General features: G+C 30.4%; 1 protein-coding gene across 4 annotated transcripts in view; it reads left to right on the top strand.

The window, feature by feature from the left end:
- The window catches only part of LOC105560731 (tachykinin-like peptides receptor 86C), a 53,325-nt gene continuing 40,115 nt past the window's right edge, over positions 1 to 13,210 (top strand). For 2 of the 4 annotated variants that reach the window (XM_012010094.1, XM_012010090.1), the window contains exon 1: positions 1 to 1,482. In XM_012010094.1, coding sequence (XP_011865484.1) covers positions 1,188 to 1,482 — 295 coding nt within the window. In that variant the 5' untranslated portion in view covers positions 1 to 1,187. The remainder of the gene's footprint in view (positions 1,483 to 13,210) is intronic. The other 2 variants (XM_012010093.1, XM_012010091.1) reach the window with 2 other exon arrangements.

Raw genomic sequence — 13,210 nt, 5'->3', positions numbered from 1 at the left:
GGTACGGTACACCAGCTTGATCCGCCTCATGAACGATGTCGATTGACGAGTGATCATACAGTGGATGTAAACGTCGACGTGATACGCGCGCGCGCAAATGTCTCCGATGATCCCGCGACAATAATGCCGACAATTGACGAGTCGATCGACAAATCGCGCGCGAATAAATGACAGATATCGATCGGCAAGAGACAATCAAGATCCGACCAACATGCGGATATACACTGTCAAGTTCTCGGACACGACGTGATAAACCTTGTCGTTTGTTACTGTCAGTGACATGATAATGATTTTGAAACGACCGTATCTACGGTTTGCACTTTCTATTAACTGATTGAGAAGAGAAGGAAACGCACTGTAAGTGATATTGTGCTTCTGAAGTGTACGATAAGTGGAAGTCGCATTTTAGTAATGGAAAGAAGTCTTGCAGAAATGCTATCGTTTGCGGTCGTTTAACGTGCGTTTTGTAAAGAGTGTTTGAAAGTTTGAGTGCTGGTTTATTTGCCTGAAAAACACAACGATAAATGTTAATGTAATACATCGAGAGAAATAATTTTACCTAAAAGATATCATATAATTAATACGGAAAGGAATTTCGCACAGCATTGAATATTTAAAATTTTTCAAGGGGATTATACTAATTGGCAAATTCTACGTAAAGATAAAACAGATCTCTACGGATTTAATTAGTACAACGCAGAGCGCTTACTGAGTTAGATATCCGCGAATTCCCGTGGCAAAGTGATCTGAGATACAATCATTTCGCATTTATTCCGATTTTAAAGACAATCTCGTTAGCTCAACGGACAATAAGTTTAAGCAGAAGTATTTAGAAGTAAAAGGGTAAATCGACCAAATATAAGAAATAAAATGTGTTTATCAAGTTTTGTATTGGAAAATTATCACTGTCGAGTGCACTGATTAAACAACGAACCGAGACTTCCGATCAAGCGCCATAAATTCGTATCAATTACGCGCACGTTTTTCCAATAAGGAACGAGCAATCAGGTGGAGCCATCATAATGATAGTTGCTCGCCAGTTCGTTGTGCGTCACGTCGGAGGAAATCGGTAACAGCTCATAAAATCGATTTAACGTGCTATTCGGAGGAAGCAAACAGAGAGATAACGTCTCGGACAAAGCTCTGGGACTGTCTATGCACAATCGCCAAAGAGACCTCTTACAAATATGAATAGCCAAAACCTGGAGCATGTGTATAATTGCACTGCATCGATTCTGGAGCGTAATGTTACATTGCTATTAAGACTGAATATTAGTGAGATCCGTTATTTTATCGAAGAAACGTTGAACAAGTCAACTAGGCATGACATTCTTCAACAAGCGCTCCTCGACTGTATTCTCGTCCATCAGGAACGGCCATTCGATTTGCCATGGTGGCAAAAGCTCTTCTGGTCTTTGATATTCGCGGTGATACTGCTGGTCGCAACTGGTGGCAATATTATCGTTATGTGGATCGTACTTGGTAAGGGGTCACAGATTGTATAAACGTGATACAGCATGCCTAAGAAGTTTCTGCTTCGTTAGTAAAGCTTAGAGTTCCTATCAACGCAGATTATTTTAATCAAATAAAACTTTCCCTAAACTAAAGTATTTCTATCAGAAATAACAATCATATATCGCTTATCTTTACAATCAATAACTCAACTTTATAAATAAGTTACGGTGAAAGAGCATATAAACTAAAATATATGAAACTGCAGATAATGAGAAAATTAGTAGCAAATTAAAAACTTTGCATAATAATTTTTAATATATTATTACAAAATTGCTCAGGTAAGAAGTTTTTGAAAATCGCGCATTCGACTAAAAATTTAAGTTTCTAACAATATTTTGCATACAATCACAATGTTTATACACATTGTTTTATTCACAAAACTATTGTCCGTACATGCAATAAGATAACACAATTCAAATTGAAATAAATTTTAATTCGTAATTGCTACATTATTAAACATTTAATTATGTAGATTTACGGTCAACTACTCGTCACGTTTTTTTAGAGGATTGTTAAACATATATATGCGTGAAAAAGCAGTGTGTGCGATTGTTATGAATTTCTAATTTAAGTATTATTTAAGAAATTGCACATCTTGCTAATAATTTTCCCCTTCAAACAAGTAAGATAATAATCTCTTAATACTAAAATTCTCATCACTATGTGCTTTACATTTGCATATTGTTGTATAACGTTAATACATATGCGTTTATCATTATTTTATTATTAACAGCGACGCAAACTCATTATTTGCGTCTTTTAATGATAATTTTTTCTTAACTGTGTTAAATATTAGTAATCAAATCAATCTGTATTATAAAATTATTGCGAGTGTGTACATTACGATACGTTCAGAATTTTAATTCAATTTAATTGCTCCACTTACATAAAATATCACAGTATGCGATTTATCCATTCATCCCGTTCTTTCACGTAACAAAACAATTAAGTCATGTTATTAATTATAAGAATATTCTTATAAATTAGTTATTAGTATAAACAAAGATACATGTTTTTTAACAGAAAATAAAAGATACATTTTTTTATCGTTAAAACTGCACGTATTTACGAAAGTATCGAGTTGAAATTAAATTCAACCTACACTAATTATGAAATGTTTCAATTAACTATCTGTAACAAAATTGACTGCATTATAAAAATATGTAGTATGCATGCATACATTAAAAATAAAAGGTTTCTTTAAAATGGATTCATTGGATTTTATATATCTTGCCACAGTATTATATGTATATTGCTTCATTCGTTCTTTGAAAGCGTTCTTTATATTCTATATTAAGAAGCTAAAATTAAATGTACAATCTACACGGATTGTACATTTAATTTTTGCACGGATAGTGTCTCAAAGAATCTGCATCTCATACCACTTTAATAATATTACTAGCAATAAAAATGTCTTCGTTACGTTTAATCAAAAACATAAATAATTGATAGATGATTAAATAGAAATTACGAGACAAAGAATATATTCAAGGCATAAGATATATTAAATAATACCTAGATATTCTATAAGCTGGAAAGATACACATGATATTGGAAAGAGAGAATTTGTTTTTTTTTGTAAATATTATAACATACAAATGGATAAAACTTACAATTATTATTAAATTAATTTTTTAAAAGTAACACATCGCATAATAAATACAATAATTTTTCGTAATGATTATATAAATATTTTGTTATTATATATATGATATATATATTTCTACCATATAACGGCATTAATAATAACGATACATTTTGGAAATTGATCAAGCTAATAATTAAATCTCATTTAAGTGTCTTTTTCTTACAAAACATTATACAAAACTAAAAATCTGCAAATTGATACATGTTTGAAATTCATTACTTACATTCTAATTGTAAGATTACATAAATTATATCTTTGAATATTTTGAATATACTTCCGATAAACGCTCATGCTCTATTTACGTGTTCTTTGATAAAAATGCCGTAAATGATCTCAAAACGAATACCCTTAAGTGAATTTTTCCTAACAAAAGTTTACGCCATATAATAATTAAGTTAAAGCCGTATAATACCCAAAAAAAACCTTTCATTAAAAATTTTAAACTAATTAACTAATTTAAGTAATATTTGTATGAGGTGGATCTCGCTTCGTATGGAAAGTTGGAAACCTATGTGAAACCGTACAATAATAGACCTCGTTTCGCACTGAAAGCATCGGCATCGGAGTGAACCTTGCTTCATGGAAGATTGGAAACCCATGCGAAACCATTATACGTTAAAAACGACTTTCCCATAAGAGTTGCCAACACTTTCTTTCGGGGTTTGCATTTCAACACGAAATGAAAGCTTCGTCGAAATCAATGATCTGTTTTTGGAACTCTGCCCTTTATATCATTCGTGTTTGTTTAAATGTTTTTATGTTCCGTGCCGTGAGTCAATCCAACACCCACAACGAACTTTTCATTTAGAGCACTTTAAATTGTCAATATAAAGACGAATATAACAAAACCACTTTCCAATATTGTTAATTGATACATAATTTCTATTTGCAAATCTACATATACATATACGCATAGTTATGTAAATACATATAAGTAAAAAAATGACAAGAAAACATTTAATCACTACATACGACTTTATTTGAAGATTTTACACGTATCTATGTCTTCATCTTTCTTAACAGTACAAATACATTTAAAGATGTTGAAATTGTTTAACATTTTTTCACCAAAGAACACGTAAAGAAGCCGCGGGTAGTTTTTAGAAGTTTATCCATATTTTTAAAGAACGTATTGATATTGTGTCAATTATTAATATTTTTATAAAAGAAAGAAAGCAGAAATAAAGAAGAAAATTACATGTCTGTATCTTTGTCATTCAAAATCGAATATATATTTATATAAATATTTTACTCAAAATGATTGCGTGAAAAAATCATTCCTGTGATTTAATATTAATATTTTTTTCATTCTTGTAAAACAGCATGTATTTTGAACATTACGTAGAATCTCATGAAATGTTCAGTCGTTTACTCGGGCGATGGAATATTTCATTTTTTATTCATTCTATGTGTTAAAAATCGTTCTCGCGATACATACTACAGGCACTCGATAAAAACAAGCAGAACATGAAGCGAGATAAATCTTTACGATAGAACACGTAGTACGATAAAACATGTCACACCGTCTACGTCAGCTGAATAATTTGATTACAGTTTACATAAGTTTTTATGTAAGTTTGAACAGAAATGTTGCGAGGTGCTTAATAATTTTAAATAATCCAATATGTTTTAAGTTACAATATTATATCATAGCATGTTTTATACTAAAACGTTAAACTATCACTTTTCGTGTACAGCAAATGTAGATATGGCAAAAATCAATATGTAGATGTAGATTTAACAATACGTGTTAGTCGACAATAACTGACGAATTGATTAATTAATTTTACGGCAATAAAAATTGAAAAAGAAACAATTATCGTTTTCAATCATTATTAAAGATATATGTGAATTGCAAGTTTGGAAAAAATCAATATGTCAGAAGACTTTCTTCACAATTAATAGTTTGTCAAATCAAAAAGATAAATTTTAATATAAAGAAGATTTTATATACTTATTGTATATCGTCAATGTGGATTATCTCAATCTTGCCCTTTTTTTCCTTATGTAAGCTTAGCTATTTTCCCTTGTTATCTGACTATTTTGATCTGTAGGTATCTAGGTGGCAAGCACCCTTAGTTAGAGACAAACACAAATTGTTTCAGCTGTAGTGAATCAATAAAAGTATGCACATTAATTTTGTATACGAGACGTATATGGACTTTTGGTTTTTTATATAGTTTTGTTTATATGGAGTGGTATATAGTTTATATGGAGTATATGTATAGTAAATGGTTGTGTGCAAATAAAAACTAGCATACTACTAAATATCAGTCAGTCTACTATCTGATTAAACTTGGCAAATTTACTTGAAGTACGCTTTTACACATACTCAAAAAATAAAATATTAGGAAATGTTATATAATCTCCTATATAAATTTCGACACCTTTCTTTCACAGATCATTAACAATGCCAATTTCAGCTTTACCAATTTTTCCAAATTACTTTAGCTCTTCTATGAACGCCAATGTATCCATAAAATTATTATTTAATTTAAATACGTGTAAGATTTAAAATAATATATCATTGACTACTGACAAATAAACGTAGGCTACTTTTGTATCCACATATACATACATACATATAAATACACGCGCACGTGTGTGTGTGTGTGTGTGTGCGTGCGTGCGTGTGCGTGTATTCATATTTTATAGTTACAAACAATAATCAATTTACATAGTTTCTAAAATCTTAGACATGATGAATATAAGATCCTGCATAATACATCATGTGAGTTAGGTTCACGTTTCATTGAGCCTTTAATAAATTTTAGATGTTATTTCCTATATATAATATAAATCATTAATCACATAAATACATACTATTTTAAGGAATACATAAGCCTTTTATTTAAGGAATACATAAGTACGTGCTAGGAATACATATTAAATTTCCTAGCACGTACTTTATTAAATCAGTTTGCAGCCTCCGCACAATTAAAACACACATACACACACTCTTTCTCATTCTCTCCGTCCCTCTCTGTCTCTGTCTCTGTCTCTCTCTCTCTCTCTCTATTGTATTTTTATAGGTGCTTATCAGCATTTACCATTTACATATATATCTACCCGTTTAACACTTGAATAAACCAAACCATTATACCGGTACTGGTTGCATTTTTTATTTTCTGCTTGTTTCGTTTCCGCAACCTTTAGAAATTGCCGCGAATCCGTAGAGGTAACTATGCGTTTATACAGTACGCGTAGCATTTTATATCACAATGGAATTATAACTTGCAATAACGAGAATGTATGTATTATAAAACCTTGAATGAGCTGTATGTATGCACGTTACGCGGTATTATATTAGCCATGGAATACTGATTTTATCGTTATAAAAACTTTCTGTTTTAAAACGATTTTAAAATGACAGTCTATCATGTCCATCTATTTGCTGAATTTATCCTCTTTCAACTAGACACATATGTAACAATGCTATAACAAGATTAATAGAAACATAATATCTAAAACACAATCCGTATTATATTTATTATTTTACAATATTTTATTGTACTAGGCAAAACACACGCCCATATTATGATACATATTATTTCTCACATTTTGGTTATATTGAAATATACTACAGTAGAGTACTTTTTCTATTATATGATGTTCTTTAGTTTTGTTCAAATGTTAAAAATAAATACTGAGACAAGTTCGATAGAATTGAAAACTGTAAACGCTATTTGTATGTGTGTTCATACATTTTCAATGTTAATTAAATATTTTCTTTAATATTTATGATATATAAATCGCACAGAGTTAGGAAGTAACTCGTTACTTGTAACGAAGTTACAGTTGCAGTTACATTTTTTGGTAACTCGAACTTAACTTCGTTACTTTCTCTCCATCTGTAACTGTACCTTAACTCAGTTACATTTTTTTCGATAACTAGTAACTAGTTTAATATAGTTACATTAATAGTTACTTTATATATTTTTTTAACCTCCACAAATCGCATTAGGTCTTGCCGTTGCGCATAAATGTCTTTATCAACGCTTTACAATTTAAATGCAGATGTGATATTTCTATTTTTATTACAATAAAGTAACTGCAAAGTAACAATTCGTTACTTTTTGAGTAACTGTAACTGTAACGCTTTACTTTTCACAATTGGTAGCACTTGTAACTGCAACTATATGTACTTTTATAAAGTAACTTTCTGAATCCTAATACATATCATGTATTAATCATATATTTATCAAATTATTATCATATGTTTGTGTATGAAATCGTATAAATAAATGCTTCTTCAGCTAGGAAGGACTAATAGATGCAGAGACCTGTGTCGCAGTGAAAATCGCTGTGAAGCGAAGTGCAAAGACGCCCGTACAACTAGTTAACTACATGTTTATGTCGAGTTGCACTTAACAGATAGCAAACTCTATGAAGGAACGTAATTTCAGTACAAATAAGATTATTACACAATGTAGTAGTAATTTGTATCATTTTATCAAACTTAACAATTTAGAATAAATTGTTAATGCAAGAATGCAAGTGAATAAGAGTATATTTCGCCGATAATTAGTATATGTCATTAGTTATTGAATAATAGTAATTACATTGATCATGTTTATTAATTTTGTCATGAAAAATTTTTTATTTCCTCTCTTTCTGTACTTATTTTTTCTCATGTAGTCATATAGATATCATTTATCATATACACGGAGAGAATTTTCTCTTAAAATTTATCCTGAAAATCCTGTAATCTCAGAACAATACATTGCGAAAAATTTTATGAGAGGAAATTCTTGGAAATGCCATGTCTCGCAATTACACAATTTTCAGGATAAATTTTAAGACAAAATTCTCCGTATAAATCTTTTATAGTTGTAAAAAGTAAAAAATAAGTTATGAGTTTTTATTAATTTTTAATACGTGCATATGTTTTTTGAACATGTGATATAGCACAAACAAAATTTCTTTAATTGTACTTTGATATAAATTTGCATTTAAAGTTAAGATATAACGTTTATCAGAAAAATTGCAATTTTATTAGAAAATCTACAGATTTTATTGGCATTTATGTTTTTAGTTCTCGGAAAATGTATAATATTTATCCTAAGATACGTTATACATATTGCAATACTCCAAGAATCATGTAGCAAAGGTTTCATAAACTTGACTAATACCGTATAATATTTTTCCGCTACTTTTCCAATAACTAAGAAACTTATTAGTTAAACTTTTCTCGAACCAAGTATTACCTTAATAAAGTTGTGAAGTTGATCGATGTTGATTAGTCGAACGCCATGCTATAAAACGACTTTTCTCACTATGCGGTAAAAAGAATTTGTCGTCTGTTATAACTTGTGTGTATGTGTGAGGGATAAAACAATCAAATCACAATCACTGATAAAGATATTTAGAAGTATAGATGTCTGCTCTAAAACTCGACAATCATACGCAAACGTTTCGGTATTGAAGCTTATTGGATGCGATATTATACAATTATATCGCTGTTTTCTTTTAAATATTTAAATTAGTTATCTTATTGCATTGGTAAAGTCAATTATTTATAAATATATTGTTATATATTTATAATGATATGATTGAAACAAAAATATATTATACGAAGATATACAACAAAATCAAAGAAAGACTACATAAAGTAAATATATTTTATAATATTAATATATAAAGTATTTTTTAAGAAGATTATGATTACCTATGCAAAAAACATGTTGCCGATAGTGTCCCACAATGCCGTTCCGTATTATCCAATAAAGTTTCTTGCCCACAAACTACCCATAAATGTCACTTAACTTTGAATGAGATAACAGATTAAAATAGGAGTCTACGATCGAATCGCGGAAAATTTGAAACTTTCGTGTATCATAATGGCAATATTATACAAAAGTTTTATATATGTCCACAATTTTTCCTACTTTTTGAAAAAGTTGTTTACAAAACGTTATGAAATCCGTGCTTTACGAGGCATTTGTTATTAACAAAAATTAATAAGTCCTTTATTTCTTCAAATTTGTGTTTATCACATTTGAGCCATACGAATTTTATTAAAAATTAATAAGATTAATTACTTTAAGTTAAATGTATTGCTATTTCAAGCCGATACGTCGACGTCATTTTGTACACGTACTAAAGCAATCTGTCCTGGACGCAAAACAAAGAAAGAGTGTATTTACGAGCGGGAATTTATCAGTCAAAGAAACTGCGATGTTTTACGCATCATTTCCGATGCTCCTCGACATCCCGCCGGAATTCGTGATGAAACTTTTGCCGTGCAAGCATTGTCTACGAGTACGGCCGAGGAAGTTTCTATCGATTAGAGGTAGGAAAACTTCAATGGCTTGGCGGATTAAGAGCCTTGACCAGGTTGGCACGAACATAAAATTTCGCAGAAATCTAGCTCTATAACGAGTAACCGTATTTCTTGGACATACTGATCCTGCAGCTTGTCCGCATCGAAAGAGGAGGATTTGTAATGGCGAAGCTACGCTTTGTCACGATAAGTAATAGCCGAGAATATATCTGAGGAGGGTTGTCGTGAGGCAGGAGAAGCTTTAAGTGGCATTACAGTTGCAAGGACCTATCTCCAAAAAACATACGTTCACAAAACGCTCTCTACCGCATGCAGAATTGGTGGATCCCTTGCCATTCCCTAAATGTACGGTGATTTGTGGAAACTATTGCACTGCGCACATTATTACTGATAATATACGACGTTGCGCTGAGATTTGGTTATTAAATCTGCTTGTTATTAAAAGATCGAAAACGTTTAATATAAATAAAATTTCGTCGGTGGAAATCATTATCTTTTAAATTTTAAAGTTGATGTATCAAGGTTTAATTTATTTTTTAATCATCACTTTGCTACTTTATTCGCAAAAATCTTTCTTCTACTCAAATTTTTATTAAAGTCCAGCGAAAAAAATTATAACACCGTTTACAAAGATCTACATGATACGTAATTCGTCTTCTTAATAAAAAGAAAGATTGCTGTTAAAAAATCGTATCTCGCAAACATTGTACTACGTTGCTTCTCTACGTTATTTCTAATACTCAAAGTTCATGTTTATAGATTGTATACTTGAGAGCCATACTTATATCTTTTTTGTATACGAATATGATATATTCTCAGTTCTGTATATTAGAACTTTTTAAGGTGCCCTAGGGGGATCGGATTGAAATTCATTTCGCTATTGGTTCTCGCAACGAAACTCTTGTGATTTATAGATACAGACCCTTATCGAAGACACGTGGAACATGTGCAAAACCGGATATTTTCATCATTGAGAACTTACCGATAATATATTACTGATCATTTTTTCAAATGCGCGTATTCGATCTCTCTCGAGAAGTATGAATTTTTTGTAAAGGATATACTCTTTCCGATAGACTTTTATAGTGGCGTCATGTTACTTATACATAGAATGTCAAAGATGTGCTATATTAAAGTGTACACGTGTTATCGACATAACGCGAGGAAAAAAAACAGTACGTTTCTATTTTGTCGGTAACATTGATTAACATCGTACGATATTATTTGGAACATTTTGTTGTCAAAAGACACAATTACGATTTATTCAGAATGCACAAAATTAGTCGAATTGTTTGTGGATTACATTTATGATATTTACTTCTGTAAATTATTATTGCAAATTAATGCGTATTTTGGAAAAGTCGTACGCATGTTTATACATTTATCTGAATTATAAATATTAGATACGTATGCATAAACACATTATAAAACTTATAATTCTGCTATTTTTCTTCACGTAATAAGTAAGAATTGATTTTTAATCTGAAGTTATTTTGTTAAAGAGAAAGCAGATATATTTACATATTGTCTATAAAAGTTTACACAAAGAAGAATAATATTCTTATGTAATAGTAGAAATCAGGAAGTTGTCCTTTCTGCTTTAATACACTGTCGTGGTAGAAGAAAGTGATTTACAAAGACATCGATTTAATGAAACTTTATCTATTGAGTGACACGTCGAAGTTTCGCGGAAAAAGTATTCGAAGAGCACGATGGTATTAGTTGCTGCTATATACACAATTTTATTTAGTTCGGTGCAAGTAAATTTGTAGTATAAACTCGTAAAACTTCAAAACTTGCTGCACCGATAAGTATTGAAATAAATAATTTAGCCGGACATTTTATAAAGATGTGTATGAAAGAGGTCGCAATAATAATACAAGTAAAAATTGCAAAGGACACAGTCATAACCGAATATGAAAAATATTATACAAGAACTTTTGTTTCAGTGAAACATATAACATAATCTTTAACCTTTAAATTCCCGATAGAATTGGACTTCCGTAGTTTCCTAAGTAGGATGTAAATAAACGTGGGAAATCCCCAATTCACAGATTAACAATTATAAAAAAATATTTTCAAAATTTTAAAAGAATTTTATTAGTAAAATGTATGTTAAAATTAAAAGAACTCTTATAAAATTCTTTGAAATGCCGCGTTGTCCTACGATTACGTGATTTTCTTTAAAACATGTATGAAGATATGTCAACCTTTAAATATGAATGTATACGCAGTTTTTCCCGCAAAGCACATTTCTAATTACCTAATGTACGTTAAATGTTTGGATTAATTTAACGGCACACACGATATGCGTCATAACGTCATATCTATTAATACCTACAGTTACACACAAGTGCATTCGCTTAACGTACTCAATGAAGTATTCTAGGAGTGAAAGTTCAAAATACTACAGCCCGAAATGGTGAAATAACCTGCATTATTTTGATAATCAATCTGGGCAATTCTTTTATCAATTATATTTTTCAGGTTAAAATATTTAATTTACTTTTATTTTCCTTTAAAGCTAATACGACTTAGCTCCATTGACTGCGGTTTCAATATAACGTTTTAAGCACTTCGAGATCATCATAGTGCAAAAAATACGATATAATTTTTGCCTATATGAGGTCTGAAATAATTGACATTTTGTTTTACAAATGCTATTGTCGAAAGTTCTAACGGAGTTTTGTTCACTTTACATCTTCTACTCGGACTTTAAACTCGACTTCGTGTTCAATTTGATACAAGTAGCACGATCAGTGAAACAAAAGATCTTTCGAATGAAAACGTAGAATGTAATTCTATTGAACACTAAACCGCACCTTGTCAAGGAATAGCAGATTATTCCTTGAAAATTTATCGTTTTACTTAATCTTATAGATCAAAAACAAGTTATAAAGAATTAATTATACAATTTTTTATATAGCCTTAAGTGTAAATTTGTATTGGTCTGTGCGCGAATTGCACAATAAAGCACATTCGATCAGTTAGTGAATTTGACGTTCACAAATAGACAAAATGTACAGGTTCATTATAATTGAAACGTTAAACCATGAAACAGCCGTATTACATCCGTTAAGATTTATTTATCAGTCCATTAGCAGACGTTTATGGAAGTCGTAGCCGGCTTTATCAACATTGCTTGATTTCAATTGTAATTTGTTTTAAATATCTGTTTATTATTTCTTTATGTTTTCTTTAACAAAGGTTTTAAAAATAAGAAAATTTATTACAATTTTACAATTTAAAAATTAATTTATACATACATATATACATAAAACTATCAAAAGTTTAATAAATTTAAATGATTAAAATAATAAATAAATCTTATATTAATTAAAGAGAAAATATGTTGTAAAAAAACATAAAATAATTTATAGCTATAAATATTTTTAACTAGTAAGAATATTCTTAAAAGTCGCCAGAAGTAATTAATAACATCAGTGATTTTTATTGACCGTATCTGGCAATTAAAATTCTTATTGCGAAAAATATTACCTCAGCCAGGATTCGAACCTGGGACCTTCCTCAATCCATGACGGGCGTCTTAGGCTGAGGCTGGCTCAGTGGTCGAGCTGGCTAAGAAGCCCGTCACGGATTGAGGAAGGTCCCAGGTTCGAATCCTGGCTTAGGTAATATTTCTCGCAATAAGAATTTTAATTGCCAGATACGGTCAATAAAAATCACTGATGTTGTTTTTTATTAAATTTTCTAAATCGCCAAAAAAGTATTATACATATACAGGGTGTGTCCTAATACCCGTA

This window comes from Vollenhovia emeryi, unplaced genomic scaffold (assembly GCF_000949405.1).
Source record: "Vollenhovia emeryi isolate VEMERY1.0 unplaced genomic scaffold, V.emery_V1.0 DF939223.1, whole genome shotgun sequence".
In the NCBI taxonomy this organism is placed as follows: Eukaryota; Metazoa; Arthropoda; class Insecta; order Hymenoptera; family Formicidae; genus Vollenhovia; species Vollenhovia emeryi.
Note: the sequence above shows the minus strand (reverse complement) of the source record. Positions and strands in the feature narration are given on the sequence as shown.